Source organism: Convolutriloba macropyga, chromosome 6 (assembly GCF_964194025.1).
Source record: "Convolutriloba macropyga chromosome 6, txConMacr16.3, whole genome shotgun sequence".
NCBI classification, from domain to species: domain Eukaryota; kingdom Metazoa; phylum Xenacoelomorpha; order Acoela; family Convolutidae; genus Convolutriloba; species Convolutriloba macropyga.
This window is the reverse complement of record NC_134473.1, coordinates 38,218,453-38,236,574: the sequence shown is the minus strand read 5'-3', so window position 1 is coordinate 38,236,574 and position 18,122 is coordinate 38,218,453. Positions and strand designations below refer to the sequence as shown.

General features: G+C 33.8%; 2 protein-coding genes across 2 annotated transcripts in view; one reads left to right on the top strand and one right to left on the bottom strand.

The window, feature by feature from the left end:
• LOC142341310 (uncharacterized) overlaps window positions 1–4,219 on the top strand; it is a 216,660-nt gene extending 212,441 nt beyond the window's left edge. The window contains exon 44 of the mRNA XM_075392234.1: window positions 3,906–4,219. Within this exon, the coding sequence (XP_075248349.1) occupies window positions 3,906–4,026 (121 nt within the window). The 3' untranslated portion in view covers window positions 4,027–4,219. The remainder of the gene's footprint in view (window positions 1–3,905) is intronic.
• Window positions 4,220–5,710: 1,491 nt separating this feature from the next.
• LOC142340967 (uncharacterized) overlaps window positions 5,711–18,122 on the bottom strand; it is a 47,814-nt gene continuing 35,402 nt past the window's right edge. Inside the window, exons 3-5 of the mRNA XM_075391767.1 lie at window positions 16,117–16,285; window positions 15,009–15,131; window positions 5,711–7,079 (exon numbers count right to left, since the gene is read on the bottom strand). Coding sequence (XP_075247882.1) covers window positions 5,823–7,079; window positions 15,009–15,131; window positions 16,117–16,285 — 1,549 coding nt within the window. The 3' untranslated portion in view covers window positions 5,711–5,822. The remainder of the gene's footprint in view (window positions 7,080–15,008; window positions 15,132–16,116; window positions 16,286–18,122) is intronic.

The window sequence follows — 18,122 nt, the reverse complement described above, 5'->3', positions numbered from 1 at the left end:
TTGTCTCATCAGTTTGACTTTTCAACCTCAAAAGGAGGATAAACTGGGAAAACCTAACGCATTAAGTTTTAGTACTCTAAAAACGTATAGTAAGCATAGACTGCTGTGGATGCATTATTTCATGGTGTTGAAGATAAGTATTGTATTATTGGTCTTCCCCGTCCCCGCATTTGAGGCAATTATCGTTCAAGTGTGTCCCTTTTTATGCAATTTTTTTGCTTGGCCGTTTTGTCTTTCCGAGTGACTTTTACGCCCTTGAATTTTTGCGTTTTGCGGGAGCTCAACTTCTCTCTTTCACAATTTTCAGCAGCTGGCGGCGGCTGACTACTAAAAGACACCTGAAAAGAGTACAGAAAATGGTACTACTAAAAGACACCTGAAACACTTTAACAGGTTTGTAATAACCTCTAACGACGTCTTTTTGAAGCCCCTTAGGTAACGCGTGAGTTCCGCCTCTTTCATGCTACCTCCCTTCACCCCTCCCCCTCCCCCCGACTGACTTGAGAACATTTTTTTTGATGTTAGTTGGTTATGTTTATTGAAATTTACGTTCTCATTTAAAGGTTTATTTTAAAAGCGATAATTTTTATAGTTAGAAATTTTAAACAACCAGTTCTGCGATTTGGGGTTATAAGTACCAGGGAGTAAGTGTTTAGCTTTAAGTCATTATAAGTGTAATATAAGCGTAAACCGCCAATCGTACTGACTCATTTGGAAAAATTAGGTTTTCATTGCAAATTAGGTATCGAATTTAAATTAAGTTTTTATTATGCGAGCTATGTTTTTTTATAGTTAAAAATTAATAATATTCAGTTTACCGATTGTGTTGCATATGTAACGTTTGCCTTGTGTAACATATATAAACCAAATAAGCCGGGATCCTATCCTGTATGCTTAACTATTGAACTTGTTTTGTATATTGTTCAATTTTAGGCTGTAAGTTTTTCGAGGTTGATAGTGAACTTAATAGCAAAATTGCAAAATTTCACAAAATTCTTAGAAATATTTATTTTTAATTTTCAATTCTTTAAATTCAACGTTTAAATTCGAAGTGTCAATTCTTTAAAATTTAATATTTGCTAAGAGCGTCTGATCACGTGCCGAGAAGTGGCCTTTTTCCTCTGCTTCTACACCTCTCTAGCTCAGTTCCTTCGCTTAGAAAATGACTCATTCACTTGTTAAACTTAATTTGCGAATGCAAAAACTAATTGAAACCCCTTGGAGGTCAACCAAGCTAGATATGTAAAAAGGTTGTGTTACTTGAAAGACATCTGTGTTTCTAATTTGGTGAGGAAAGATTGAAAATCGTATTAACAATCTTAGTTAATTGTTCCTTCGAAAATTACGTGATTACTTGTGCTAATGAGTTAGTCTCATTTCTTTACTCAGTGAATTTTTTGTGTTGTTTACTCGAGGAAATCATTTTTTTTTCAAACATGTAAATTAATAATATAACCGAAAGGTTAAAGTTTACATGCCTTCAGAATAATCAGGAATATTTATTGAAATAATCAAAATCATACATTTATCTTCTGGTTATTAATTGATGTTACCCACTAAGCTGTTCGTTACACTATATATCAAAATAAGACTCGAATGATCCTAACTGTCTACCTATTGGAAAATTTTCATGCTGACTTTGCAAAAACTCCGTTAAAGTTCTTTTGAAAAGAGTTTTTTTCTCCGTCGCTCTTACGTTAAAGGGTAACGTATTTCTTTTTTGTATGCTCGTCAAAATCAAAGATCTTTTACTCTTGCAATCATATTATCAGCTGTTTTGTCTGTTTGTTCTGTTTTACGTGTAGGCGGTTTGCACATTTTTTAAATGCTTCTGATACTATCCACTGATTCAAATCTGTGTGGAGTTTCAAAATACTAAGCTTTGAAATATTTAATTCAGCTGGTAGGACATGTGATTTGAGAAGTGTATCACGACAATGATCGAATTTACGACGCATATAACGCACTTTTATGCCCCAATTAATCTCTCGATTTATACGCGGTATGTTTTTTGCTGACAATGTTTGTAAATAAACTCGCTTGAATGACAAATGAGACAGGACTAAAGATTTGAAAACTTGCAGTCTTACCTTGAAAGGTATATGGTTTCTTACCAGATTTAGTGATTGAATGGCGGCCGCCATTTCTTTAAAAACTACATTTAGATGTGCTTCAAAAGTCAATTTTGAGTCAAGGTGTATTCCTAGATAACGACAACTCTCAGCAGATTTTTTTAAAATTCCGTTAAAAGTAACTTTTGGTTCTAATTCGTCCCTGGTAGAAAAATAAAGTATTTCTGTTTTATCAGCATTCAAAGTGAGTTGATTTTCCTTCAAGTAACTGTCCGTCTTCAATAAAATATTTTCTATTTTTGTTGCAATTGTTTCTCCTGGTTCATATCGACATAAAATACTAGTATCGTGCCTATTTTGACGCATTGTGATCTTTCTTCGAGAAAAGATTTCAATAAATTAACTACAGGCTCAGCGAAGTTGAAGCACTCTGCTTTTTAAAGAAATATTTTGGGCGAAAATGAATTGAACGATTTTTCAAGGTCTAAGAAAATTGCTGCAGTGTTTTTCCCATATTCATGGTTTTCTATTACTGTCTCAGTGGCAAACAATACTGCATCTGTTGAAAATTTTTTGTTTTGGAATTCCAGTTGCTCTTTATTCAACTGATTGTTTCTATTAATGTGATCCATCATTTGGAAAATGAGAAGCTTCTCAAAAAGCTTAGCAAAAGTTGGTGTGACCGAAAAAGGTCGATAGTTGCACACTTGTGTTGTTGATCCTTTTTTGTGAATTGGTGTGACATATGCATGTTTTAGAATAGTTGGAAAGACACTGTTTTGAATACATTCATTAAAAATAAAATGCAGATGAGTACCAATTGCGTATTTTGCCGCCTTTAAAGCCCACGCATGGACAAATTCCGGACCCGGTGATTTACTGTTTTCTAAACTGTCAATGGTTTTGTAGATTTCTTTTAAAGTCAATACTCTAAAATTAAAATTTTCAGAACAGTGGTCCATCTTATGGATATTGAGATGAACGAAATCACCAGAATATTTGCCCATTTCCGCAAAAGATTTATTTAATGCATTGCAGATTGCTTTTTTTGTCAACGGTCTTGGCTCCGTCTGTTTCAATTTCAGACAAATTAATACCTTGTTTTTTCAGACACTTTATATAGACACATAATACCTTTCAATTTCAGACACATAATACCTTTTTTCCTTTTTTTATTGATGAAATTCTATTTCTGCTTTTTTTTTGGTTTGTTCATTTCACTTTTTATCCACTCTAATGAAGCGAAAAAAATTAACGGCACTGGTATTAACATCATTAGCATATACGTCTGTTCTAAATTGAGAATCCAACAGTCTTCAATTACAAAGAGAACTACTCTTTGTTAATTTGAAAGTTTCTTATCTCTGATTCATTTGGTACAGAATTAAACCAAAAATCGGGTCGAATCTTTGCGTGGGGCGGACATAACTGAGGTTGCGTTGCTTGCATACGCTCAGCGCTCAATTTCCTAAGGGCCGGTCATGTTTCGGTTTAGTTACATGTTTTTTGTTATTAGTTTTTTTTATTACAGACTCTTTGTTTCAGAATTTAAAAACACTATATTTTTTATTGATTGTCGACAGCGTTCCCTTGTTAAATGGAGTGAAGTTTCCAACATTAGAACAAACTATTGGAAAGTGTTTCGAAAGTGTTTCTTAAAATTGTCTGCAACTCCTTTTCGAAGAAAAAACTCTTCTAAGAACTAGTAAAACTTTTTTGAAAGATGCATGACAAGAGGCATGAGTGAAAATTGTGTCACACCTTGTTATAATTGTTAATCAACATCGAAGACACTGATTTGAAATAAACAACATCATTTTATTTATTTTTTAGCGCCGAGGGTGACGGCAAGCTGTGGGAAGATACCGGAGAGAATGCAAATGTGAATAAAAACACAACATACACCCTCAGAACGGCATTTATTGCTCTACGTTTGCCACCAAAACCAGCTTAAATGCCCAGTTTTTGACTCCGGAAGTGGTTAAGCGCACCAGAATGTGTCTTCATGTCGTTTGTGTTTGACAAAATACTGGACATAACAAAATTATGGCGAACAAATGTTATTGTAAATTAATATATATGTAAATATTTGACATAGATGAATTAATATCAAATCAGGCATTGTAATTATAGATTTTAGACGCGCATAGCAGCTTTTTCCTGTATGGTGTGCGATTACTGCGATTCTTTTTTCAGCCTCTGGCTGTTTCACATTACAAAAAATTCGTTGTAATTTTGATAAGCAGGTGTGAGAACCACCAGCTGGTACATAATCCCAACATATTCGTGAAGTTACTAGGTTTGTGTTGTAAAAGGTTAACATGCTATAGCAAGGTTGTGGAGATAGTTGGCTGGAGTCTTCTCAGCCATAAATATTTGTGCTGATTTCTGTTGGTGGTACAGAAGTTGGTTGTTAGTCATGAACACTGTAATTGATAAAGATTAAAAGGTAAAATTAAAGGAAGCGATGTCTCGAACTTTGTCACGAACTAACTGAGGCGAGTGACCCAGAACCACTCATGCCTGCCGTGATTGGATTGCGAGCAGGACTCAGATGTGAAGACTTAGTTAGTAACAACGGTGAAATATCATTGGAGAAAACCTAAACTAATTAATTGAACTGGTACTTTGCTACAAAGCAGACGAGGAGAGATGTCCTTGGTGAGGCTAGATGACAAATTGACAGCAAAAAAGAAAGGTTCAAAAGTCAAATAGTTTCTTGAAACCAAATAAGTTCAACAGTTTTGATCGCTCATCAGCTTTCAACTGAACTAAAAGATTAATTCTCAAGTAACTTCTTCTTTGGAAGCCAGTTGGGCCTGTCATTAGTGAGACTAAGTCATACGTCTTCGAAATAATAACAAAAACAGCCAAGACGCAAAAGTTCATAAAAATTATAACAAAAAGACAAAGTGCTCTAGCCATTAAAACCATTATCTAATAGAAAAATTTTGAAACATTAAGAAGGCCTGTTTGTAGAGAGGCGATGAGCAAAAAACAAAACAAAAATTAATCAGTATCAAAAATTCAGTTGAGATTATTGTTTGCTTTTGAAAAATATGGGTAACACCTGTTCTACTTCCATAGAATCATTTCAGTCTTGCTATTGTTCAGAATGTCTGAGGAACACAAAAAGAAATCAACTCCAAGCAGAAACCAAAAATTATATTTAAAATTGAGAAAAAATGTCCAAGCCACACAAAAGGGAAAAGCTATTCTTTAAAAATATTGTATATTTTCAACTGAGCCGCTTTTTAACGCCAATGGAGCCTGTTATTTTATACTGAAGGTTAAGAATGGTATTATCGATCGATTTTTTTTAATAGTGGTTTTGAGGTTTGATCTACTGTGAGCGTTCAATGCGGTCTCAAATGCACTCAATGGGGGTCAATTCTCAAAAAAGATCTTTTTTTAAAGTAAAGTTTAGCTCAATTTTGCTGTCAAATACTGCACAGTTCATGTATTTCAGTTTGCTTATTTTACACAAAGTTTTTTTTGGAGATGTAGAATTTCAGGTGCATTTGCAGTAGAAACGAAGAGAGAGGGATGCTAGATAAAATGTCGCTTCATCTTAAATAAGATTGACTCATTTCGGCCTACTTCAGCGCTGAGCTATGTATGCACGCATTTTGAGCAAATCGAAAACTTAGCCGTTTTTAATTGACTTCTAGTTTCATTTCAATTGAAAAATAAAATTGAAAATATAAATGATGCTGCTCAAAATGGAATGCCAAAAATTGCAAAAATAGTTTAAACTGAAAATTCTCGACTATTTTCTTGCGTAGTTACAATTTCAGTTTCGGTCCGATTCATAGCACCGCCTTGATTCGCATCTTTAACCTCAACGGGTGGCTTGCTCTCAGACGAAGTTGTCACTGTTGCATCGGTTGAGGTGCTGTTTCCTCTTTTCCTTTTCTCTCTTCGATACATTTTGTAAGTTCTTCCTTCGCGTGGGACACTTGAACTTCGTCTTCTTGTGTGGTTAATTGGCTTCTTGTCCTCAGACACCTCGCCTTCAGTTGTTTTTGGAGGTTCTGCAATTTGTGTTGCTTTCTCTTCCGTAGCAGGTCTTGAGTTGCTACCTTCACGACGATAGGCACGGCTCCTAACAACCTGGATGCTCTGTTCGAGAACTTCTAGCGAATTCCATCGACGCTGCGTCTGATTTTGCGCATTTCCTTCTTTATTGTCGCTTCCGATCTCAGCATTGGGGGTGTTTGCGGCCACGGGTCGAAGTTTCAGTTTAAGTTCTATGATGTCTTCGCTAGAATCACTGAAGTTGATTTCTTGTTTTTCTTCTTTATTATATTTATCGTCATTAGTTGAGGTATTTACGTCGTCAGTGTTGTTCAGTTTTGGCTTCAAACCCTCCTTAACAAACATATTATGACGATCTTGGTCCTTCTTGTCATTAGTCTTTTGTTCCTCAAAACCGTTTTGATTATTTTGGCTATCGCGATCTTCTTGTTGAGAACCTTGGCCAGATCCATTTTCCCAGGATATAATTTCCTTGCTGTTACTTCCAATCGGCTGTGCGTCTGAATTGTTGTCGGTATTAGTAGTCCACTCCAAATTTTCAGACTCTTTGCTTTCAACTGTTTCAGTATTGAGTTCTTCACTTGCTCTTAATTGGTCACTCGCTTGGTTTGTCCGACTGATGGCTCTGTATGTAGAATCACTTTCTTTCGTATCGTCTTTTCCCCAACCACTGGAGGTCTGTAGATTTTTGTCGGCTTTTTGGGTTTTGTCGTTCTCAGGTTCGTTTTGTTGCGCTTCCTCGGGTTTTCCGTCGGCAGTTTTTTCAGGCTGTTCGTCCGTGTTCACCTTACTATCGTCTAAATGAAGATTATCAATGTTAGGATCCAGTCGCGGAACAGCCTTCTCATTTTTATCTTCTTTGTTTGCTTTCTGATCTTGACTGTAATTTATCTCGTCCAAGTTTTCTTTCTCATGTTTCTGTTCAATCTCTTCTGATTTTATACTCTCATCTTTTGCGGATTCCTTTGCCTAGAATAGTTTTTTCACATTGAAAAGGGACGATTAAGCTAAAATTAACAGGTTTATTTTTTGTAATTAAAAATTTAAAATTTTTTGTAAAATCATATGCCATTTAGTTGCTTTGTTCAAATTGTAGCTGTGATATTTCTTCATATTTACGATAATTCTGAATATTCATTTCTTTAATCTTTCAAACATCGTTTGTTTTGTTTCTTTGAATCCTTATGCTAGCACCTTACAATCTTTTCACAAAAAAGAGCAAATTTTAAAAAATTGTATTTTGCGTTTCAACAAATTTAAGTGTTAATTCTTCTGAGTGATGCGTTAATTTTTCAAAATGCCAGTGGACCGCCCATTTTTGTGACACCGTGAAAAGAAAACAAAAACCTACAAAAATGGGCGAATATGCAAAAATCACTTATATTTTTAGAAAACTCGTTGTTAGAAGAAGAAAGACCAGTTGAAAAAAAACCATTATAAAGATCGAATTGTAGTTTAACAGAAAAAGGACGTGACTTGTCTACAGAGATAACAAAATACGAATTTAGAAAATAAGATTGGCAAAGCTCAGAAATCCATTGTCTTTGTTTGAAAAAAATTATTTTCAAAACTCAAAGCCAACATAAGTTTTCCACTGAAAAAAACAATTTATATCGCAATTTCTTCGAAAACAATTGCGGATTTTTATGAGTTAGACTCAGTCATAAGACCCTAAAATAACATTAAATACAAACAAAACTTAAATCTCCTATTCACAAACAGTTTTAGGAGACTAAAGTGTTGAGGTCATTAAAATTATAAAATTAAATCCTCTCTTGCGTCTTCCTTTAAACGTCTTAAAGTCTCTTTTACGAAACGACTATCACAAAATGACACAAAAAAATAACAAAAACTCAAAAGAATCTAAAACTGAACCTTCTGAAAAAACTGTCTAAGCCATAAATACATCAACAGAACTAACAGAAGCGAAAAACTAAGAGAAAAATTAATTTTTGTCTCAACAAGAAAAAATAACTTGATCTCTCAATAGTGAGGCTAAGTTACGAAAATGATACTAATGTGTAAAGTACAAAAATAAGACCAAAAAACAGAACAAAAATGGATAAGTTGAAAAACAATTTTAATTTTAAAAAAAAAAATTAATTTGAACGTCATTAAAACCATTAGCTCTATAGCAATATCAATTATTAGGTTCAATTTATATCTACAGTTGGCCCTTGAGACCTTTTTTAACCAATATTTGGCATACGACAACAGAAATTAACATCAAATACAGGGCGAAAACAAAAAAACTTTACAAATTCTGCAAGAGAACGGTGTCGCAGCCCTCAAAACCATAAGTTAAAGAAACAATTAATATGCACAAATACGCACTTTTAACTTTTGCAATTTTTTTTTCTTTTGGGTTGTTAAGTTATGTAAAGTTTTGCCGATGAAACAAAACGATTATCAAAATTGAGCAATTATACACAAAAATCACAAAATTTTGTATGAAAACTTGTATTACCAAAGTCAAGAAGCAGTTATTTCCGCCACAAAGATTAATTTGTATCTTAAATGAAGGACAGTTTGACCTGTATTTATTGAGAATAAGCTATAACTTGATAGAAATAAGATAAAAAATCGGACAAGCTCAAAAAATCACAGACATTTTCTTGAAACAAATTGATTCAATGTCATAAACGAACTTAGATAACAACCGAATGCATCATACAGGTTCACTTACACCTATTGAAGATGCCATTTGGATCTTTGGGTGTTTAGAGTTAGTACTCACTCTGCAAAAATAATAAGGATTGAAGGCAAACTCACGACTGAAAGTTTACTAAAACTCTTCTTCAAAGCCATGTAAACTATTAGGGTTACCGAAAAAAAAATGCATCTACATTCCATCTCGTTTTAAAGTAAATGGAGTTGTCACTAAAGGAGCCGTGAAACGAAAATTTTGTCCGTAATTAGCATTAAAAAAACAATAATGGCAAATTATTTTGAAAACAAAGATAGCACCAAATTAAAAGTTAAAATATTTCTGATTATAAGAATCCATGATGCTATTGAACCTACAACTAAATTTGCTGCATGCCCAACAAATCACCCAATTATTTCATATTTTTTGCAAATTAGAACAACTGTTACGTGAAATTTTTCAAAAATAAAAGAAACATTGTTGCATTTTGTATTACTATCGAGTTAAGTTAGCAAAAACGGCAAAAATTAATCGCAAACTAAAACGGCAAAAACGGCAAAACTTTTATAGGACGCTGAAATTCAAGTAACACTTTTTTGCAGTTTACCGTGATTTTGTCAGCGGTTTCCGCAAACCTAAACAGGGTGGAACAAAAAAACTTGATATGTGCATTTTTTGATGAAGAAAGTCTGAATTTTAAAAGTTTTATCAAATTTTTTAGCCAAGAAAATTCCAATCAAACAATTCAGCTACGCTTTTTATCTCTAACGGTAACGATAAAACTCTCAAACTCTCCCGTTAAAAAATCTAACTTATTTTAATTTTTATGAGAAAAATTTTATCAGAAATTACGGAAAATGTGAAAAAAAAACGATCGAGTATTCACAAAACTTTAAACTGCAATAACTCCCTGTGAAGGACAAAATTAAAAAAATTCATATTTTTTGATGTACGTGCTTTTTCATGAAATCACTCAAAACTCTCTAGGTGCACATATCGATCGGACAAAATTTGAGTATATAGTTCCTATCCCTACTAAAGTTGGGGTCGGTTTAATTAGTTACTCCATAGCAAAATTTCATTGCATTCTCAAGAAAAAAGTTGAGTACTATTTCTAAAACATTTTTTGTTTATGCTAAAATCTGTAAAGTCTCAGATAATGCAAGTTGATTTATAGTGAAACGTAATATAACTATTCCTGGCGCCATTTGATTTTTTAGATTATTTCTAATACTATTAAAATTACCCCTTCATTATTCCAGAAATTATAACACAACGACATGGGGGGAAGTAAATTAGCTATTGCATTGTGTTTTTTTACATACCCGGCAGATTGCCGGAAAATAGCCGCCGTTGATTCCAATAAGCATGATTGCGATTGAAAGAATAGAATAAATTGAAAAAAAAAGATTTCTGTACAAAAACATTTTTAAGTGCGGTTTATTTTGATAGCATCCTGTAGTTGAACATCTTTCTATTTCTTAGAGAGAGGCTACAAGGGCTACTATCAATACCAATAAGCATAATAGATGGTAAATATGACTTATAGGAACGACGTTCAAATAGCGAGCATCTAAAATTGGGCTTTATGGGTTTATCTCGTTTCTATTTCTGACTTCAGTTTTTAATTCTGACTCTGTTAATTTTGAATTGTTTTGCTGAGCAACTGATGTTCAAAATCACTTTTAGCAGAATGAGAGAATAGAGAAACTAGCTTAGAGATGTCAAAAAGATTTCACGCAAAATGTTGAAAAAGCAGCAAAATGAGGTAAAGCGAAACATTTTTTTGTTCAACGAAAAAAAAAATAGCAGGACGAGTCCTGACGAACAATTCAAAGAATTGTCATTGACTAAACAGAAACAAGACCTAGAACGGACTATGAATGGATTGGGAAAAATCATTTAGAAAAAAATCCTATCCAAAAAATCGAAAAAAAAAACCAGTAAAAATCGAAGTGAAATTGCCGCATGTGAACAAAAAACCACTAGCGATAAAGCGAATTTTTGTTCAAACATCGTTTTCTCACTCTACTTTAAATTTGAGCGAAAAATCTTCACGCCCCAAAACCACTCGCTTTTTCGCTCCACTTCATGTTTCTGCGTGACCAAAATCACTACTCCAATTTGACTTCAAAAATCATGAAAATGTGGGAGCAGATCTTAAAAAAAGACAGCGCTACAATGCAATTCAAATATTTGTAAAAAAAATAGGAGCGCTATAATAGCCGGCTGAGAAGATGAGGTCGGCTATTAATCAAAGAAAAGTGAGGTTAGTAGAAAAGCAATTAAGGTTTACCCAAAATCTCGTGCACATTTTGCTTCGAATATCAGTTTGCCTTTACCTTCCAACTGACAGACTTTTTAAGATTTAGTAATTCTCGCGAAAACGTTGACAAAAATTGATTTTTCTTCCAAAAATTTAAAAATCGTTTTCACTCGAGCATTACCCTGCCTAAGAAATCATCTGGATCACAAGTTCTTCAATAACAAGAAAATAATTTTTTGCAGAACCTTTGCATTGCTTTAGTTAGCGACATTTTGAAGTCGTACAATTTTAAAGTTGCATTGGTTTTAAAGTGTTCCGATATTTGTCTTGTGTCCTGTGAATTGTTGATCAGATAAACAATGATTTAACTATTCTAGCCATTATTTGAAACCTATAACGTTGAAATAGATATTTTATCTATGATTTCATCTTGATTTTTTTTTCAATAAAACCATCTTAATCAAAAGATGCAAAATTATGAAAGAAATTGTTTTTGAATTGGTTCAAACTTAATCTTCAGCCTTCCGGATAAAATTACCTTTAGTTAGAAGAAATTAAAGCAATAGAAAATTAGGTGGTCTCTTGATCACATTACAATTTTTTCAATGACAGAGTGACTTTTTTTATAGTAAATCAGTAGATTGTCATTGTTGATATCATTGTCTGAATGAAGAAAGACATCACAAACAAACGTACAAGAATTTAAAAAATTATTTGATCTCAGGCACATTTATTTATCAAACAATTTAAAAGTTGTCTGTTACAATTTGAAATTCTAGTCTTCATATATTTGCAAAAACAAAACAAAAACAAAAATATGCAACGATAGAGTAAAATGTAAGAGTTATAACAGACAAAAAAATTGAATTCCTGTGAATTGGAGGTGTAGAAAACTTGAGATTCTTGAACAAGATCTTGTTAAACAAAAACTATCCAAAAAAATTTGACAATTTGTAATAAAGTCCAAGTGGAATGTCTAAGTTCTAAATGTAGATGCAAAAAACCTATCATCTTAATTTGACATTTGCCTTGGCAGCGTTTATTCAAGATTTTGGCAAAAACTATTTCAACTTTTTTTACAGTGATATGACCTCTCAAATTGAGATCAGCGACCCAAGTCGGCTCACTAATCCAGACCTGCAATTTAAGAAAAGACCTAACATTTCCAAGCGATGGTTAATTTTGATTTAAATTACATGTTCGAGGACTCTTGTAAAAGTCGACTAACTCTTATCATAAGTGTACCCAAATTGGTGTCAGAGACAAGAATTAGTCAAACCGAAAATTTCCGTTTACATCGGGGTTCGATTTCGTGACCTTTTCTAAATTTACCCAAGAGTTAATTAAATTTGCTACATGTCCTTATTTTATTAGGAAATGAAAAACAATACATTGCTACACTTGCGAGCGTAATTCGAGGACTTTTTTGTCCAGCCAAATTCTAGGACACGTTTTAAAGTCTAGCCAAATTTGAGGACGGTTGTTTTAGCTCCAGCCAAAGTCCAGAACATCAGTTAAAGAAAAATTCCTTTCACACCAAAAATCTATCCTGGGCAGACGTTTCATGCCTTAGAACGGCCAAGGAAAGTCTTTCAATAATTCCAGACTAAAGCAAGATTCTAATTGAATTCGTTCGCAATCAACAAGAAAACAAGAAACAGTGTTTTAGAAACGGAATAGTTGAATTCGACTATACAATTATAATTCTTGGTGTTCCACAAGGTACTGCAATAGGACCACTAGTATTCATACTTTATGTAAATGCCTTTGGTGAGGAAATAGGGAAAAGTTCAAGTGTTTTACTATTTTCAGATGACACAGCAAATTTATGTTAAGAAAAAAATGAACAGTGTTTAGGAGCAAAGGTCGAAAAAATGTTATTGGAAACTAAACAAAGCATGTTAAATACAAATGAAGGGAAAACAGATGGTTTTCAAAATTTAAAAGTCATCACCTGTCAATTGCATTGTTCTTAAAAGTCATTCATACAAAAAAAACAGCTGAGTGCAGATATTTAGTTATTGTTCCTGATAAAAAGTTGACATACCAAAAATAAATAATATGATCAGTAAAATGGCTTTAGCTATCAGATCAATTTAGTACACAATCAAATATCTTTAAGGCTCAAATAAATCTCTTGAGACAATTTGTTTGTCGCATTTAGAATTCAGTTCAAAATTTTTGCCATCCTGCTCAAATGACAGAACAAACAAACAAATTAGATGGGCTTAAAAGTTGATTTTTCCTAACCGAATATGACACCGCTCATAAATTACTTCTTGAAAACAAAATACTTCACGCATAACTTCAAATAGCACAAACTTCATTAAAAAGACTTTTCGATTGTGTCCAACAAACAAACACACAAGACCAAAAGGATTTCAGAATAATCGGAGATGTCGAAATTAAAGTAACTAATCGTATAGATGATTTTTTTCACACAACAAATTGTAAATCAAAATGGAGTTAAAATTCTTTTTTAAGAAACGTCGTTCGTAAATGGAGGAATAAACATCCAAGAGTTCTAAAACAGGAATTTTTTTTAAAAAAAATCAAAAGAAGAGATGCAAAAAAGACACAAACGAGTTCCAATGGACAAAAAATTGATGCCAAAAAAGTTTATTTTTATAAAATAATTCACGAAAACTGGAAACTGAACCTTAGTTTCTTTTTTTGTTATAATTATTTATTCAAAGGAAAGACGTAGTATGATTTACAATATTACAACATGTAACTTGTGGTTATTCGAATTTACATGTTTGAGATTTGAAAAGAAAATTCCAGTATAGACTAGGGCCCTGATTAGACCGACTTGGGTTATCGGAGCACGCACTGGGTTATCAGAGCACCTGGACTGAAGCTGTCTCTGATCAGACCCACTGGGTGGTGCATGGTGTACCAGACATATTTGAGTTAAACATAGTGGGCATCAGACACACTTGGGTTGGTTGCGGAAAAGGGTTGCCAAACCCACTTGGAATTCACACCTCTGTTGCCAGACCTACTAGGGAGACCACACTAAAGTGTCAGTGATCAAACCTACTGGGGGTACCAGTTGACCACTAAAGTGTTGTGGCATAATCAATTCTTTTTTAAAAAATCAATTTTTGTTTGTCACCCAATGAGTGGGGACAGTGCTCATTTCTTCCGTTCAACCCGAATGTGTAGGTTGATGATGAACGAAATTTTGAAGACCCGATTGTGAGGGTTTCTGGGAACAAATAAAAGGCAAATACTCAATTGCGTGGGCAACATGGTGATTTGTGGGCACAAGGCTGATCTCAAGAAAACTTTCTGAGAATCGACTGAACTTAGAAATGATTTCAACCATGATTTCCCCAACCAAGCATACCTTAAATTTAGTCTTTTACATCTTTTGCTTTATTTTTTTCATCATTGAGTATAATATCTCCTACAAATAAAGATGGTCACCAAATCAAAACAAAACAATATGTAGTCTTTACTGTAGTTTTTCTTGCTCATCAACTACAATTGGGCAACATTTTTCAATAAAAAAAAGTGTCTTCGTGGGTAATTAAGACTTTTTTGGGGGGACTGAATGTTTTCTTCGACTAGACTTGTGATTCTGATCAGGCTATCCAGACTCTGAAAAGAGTCAGGCCATACCTTCTCATTAGCCAGACTCTAGGTTTAATTGACTAGATCGTGCAGATTGGATAGAGCCCTGATTAGACTTTCCAGACCGTAGGTGTTGCCTTGATCAGACCGAGCAGAGTCTGGATGCGGTCTTGACCAGTTTCCAGTCCGTAGACCCGCTGCCAGACTATGTCGCTATACCCTACTGTGTGCGACATAGTCTGGCAGCAAGTCTACGCACTGGAAACAAGTCGGTCTGATCAGAGCTGTGTGGCACCAATACTTGGGCTTACAAGTCGTTCACAATTAACGACTTAGGCATTTCATCATACACCCGTGTTTCCCATTCTGCGAAATTTAACAACAATTTTCTGCAAATTTGAATTACCTCTGATTGTTGTCTGGCAGATTCAGCTCTTCTCAGTTCGTCCAGGGGATCATAAATTAGACCAGCTGCTAACACCAATCCAGCATGGTGTTGAAAGACACAGAATCCAAACGGTCGATTTACCTGAAATTGTAAACTTGGGATCTCTGACTAATCGGAGTTTGGGAGTTTGTTCCGGACTCCCGTCAGAATACTCTTCTTACACCCCCTTTCACCAAAGGGTGTTTATGATCCTCAATTCCTACAATCAAGCAATTATGTGCTATTGCAACACGCGATGTTTCGAAATTCCCTGCATGGGGGCGGGTTAAACAATTAAGGCAGAGTAAGGAGTGAGCGGAGGGGTGGGGTAACTAATGAACAAATTGGATTCGAAAAAATTGTTCAGCCCAATTTAGCCTATTGTTGGAAATGATACAACGTCGATTGAATGAGTTAAATTTCCAGAATAGTTTAATCGTAGCAACTATGTAAAGATCATACATGGATCTCAGAAATCAATGCAAGATCATTCTAAGAAGTTTTTAATACAACTATAGATGATCCTGGTATGCCCGGGTCGAGACTGAGTGGTTAACTTGTAAGAAATTGCAGTATTAGTTTAACGCTTCCACATTTCGTCCCACTATAATTTAACTGGCAAATTTCTAATATCAAATCAATCATAAATTCTTTTTTATTTGTTTTTCAGTTTGGACTGAAACTTACAAGTTAACCAGTTGACTTGCAAGTTCTTACAAGTTAACTATTCGGTCTCGACTAGGGTGGTTAATTACTCTTATAAATGCCTATTGCACATTGAGAAGAAAGCAACACAAAACCATAATTCATTCCGACTGCAGACTAGGCGAGATAGGGAATGCTAATAATATGCAGAAAATTGAAAAAATTTAGTCACTTTCTTGATGATTACTATTATTAAAATAATTTGATAATCAAGAAGCGAAGCGCCAGAAAATGACCGATCTGAACGGGTTCGATTACTTTCGAATTAGCTCTACTAGACGCTTAGTTCTAACTTTTCATAGACCTTACTAAACTGTTTTTTTTTCTATGGGAGCTTTTGAATTTTTTTTTAAAAAAAAATTTTTTGCCGAGGGAAAATTACCTGGAAATCAGTCATAGTTGAGTCTGGTTTGAACGAAGTGTATAGATTGGATGTTCTTGGTGACTGAGTGACGAATGATGTCTTGAGATTGTTGGCTGCTGCAATCCCCTCCTCTCCAATTGAGATGGAAGTCTTCTGGCGAATCTTGTCAAATCCATGGCCAGAAGCGCTAAAAATGAAAAAAAATTAAACAACGACTAACGTCGCAAGAATTGCTCGTGAACGACTAGTGGGAGCTCGAACCTAATGCAGCCTGTTTCAGTCTGGGAAAATAATTAAACTTACTAAAGGGGCTTCAAATGACGTCAATTGAGGTTATTATTTACCATTATAACCACTAATTAATTTTAAAATAAAAAATACACAAATTTTGGCACAGTTTCAATTTGAGATTTCGTAGTGAACTACCACCGCTTGAGTTCAGCTGCAAAAAAATTCTGAATAAAAGAAAAATCGAGATCACGTAAAAAGAAAAAATCAAGGGCGTAAAATTCACTCGAGAACTCAAACCAGTCAAGTAGAAAATTTTGCAGAAAAACTAACAGGTTTACAATAAATGCGTCAAACTTATTTCGAGAGCAATTAAATATAGCACGAGAAATTATGTCTAACAACTCAATTAACTGATTTAACAAAGGTTATGGACCTCCCAACAATCAACATCTAGAAACTTCCATTGAAATCATATAATGACAGTTACAAAGCACAGGAACCTATATGACGTAAAAAGACATAAAATGTTTCAAACAATTCCAAATTTCTCTTTCCGAAAACTAAAAGTGAAAAAAATATTTTAAAAAGAATAAATGAAAGCTGACAATACGTGTGTTTAGAATGATTGCCCAATACAACTAACATGTGGATATCAATAAGAGACAAAGCAAAAAGGAGCAAAAACTGAAAAGTTTGGCAAAAATCAGAAACATTTCGAAAAATAGTGGCGTCAAAGTAAGATTATTTAAAGGCAAGGTATGCAAGACAATGAAAGCCATATCTAAAACATGGCGCCGATTAATTGAAGACAATAATTCCGCAAAAAGTCAGTGTATTACTTATTTTGTGACTTAGCCAGAAAAAACGAAGGAAAAGTAGCAAAGAAAGTTCAGATCAAAAAATCTACAATTACGAAATGAAAAGTACAAAAAAGTACAACTAACGCTATGTTACCAAATAATTTTTTAGAATTATGTGTGCCTCATTAGCATATGAAGACATTTGTCATTAATAAAACCAAATGATTGGACAACATAACCTAAACCTAAAGAAAAAGGTCAAAAATAGAGTTCACTAACTATTTATTTTTAATAATATTTTGTCAAACTCAGAGAAAGCGTTATCTAGAAACAAAAAATGCTTCGATTATTTTTATTATTAGCCGATGGGACCTATCATAAATGAGATTGAGTGATAAGACAACAAATATTACCACAAATAGATGCAAAACTCGCAAAATTTTATAATTATTTCCCGAAACAATAACGAAATTCATGGAAAATCCTAAATACAAACTATAACATTTAATTAGATTTGTTTATGCCTCATTATGAAATGATTATAGTTCTCATTTCTGAAAATTAGTGGTAAAGCAACAAGAGAAATAAATTACTGGGCATGTTTGACATTGCCATTTTTTTGTTACCAAGTTGTTAAAATCTTTAGTTGTCAAAAAAAAAAAACAACTGCGTTGCTTCTCAAATTGCTCATTATGGCAAGAATACAATTGAATGGCGAGAATTTAGGAATTCAAACCTAATTTCCCAAAAATTCTTAAAGTATTTAGTGAAATGCACTGACATTCAAACGCGTTTTACAAAGTTTCAAACTATTTCAGCACATCCAGCGCATTTTTTTAAACATAAGGTCAGCGCATTAAGTTCAATTTGTTTCAAATTTTTGAGCTGGAGCGACGCTAAAATTATGACATGGAAAACGGACGACCAACTGATGGTTTGAAATGCAATGAACTCAGGTGTACATTTGATTAATATTTTCACATGCTCTTTACT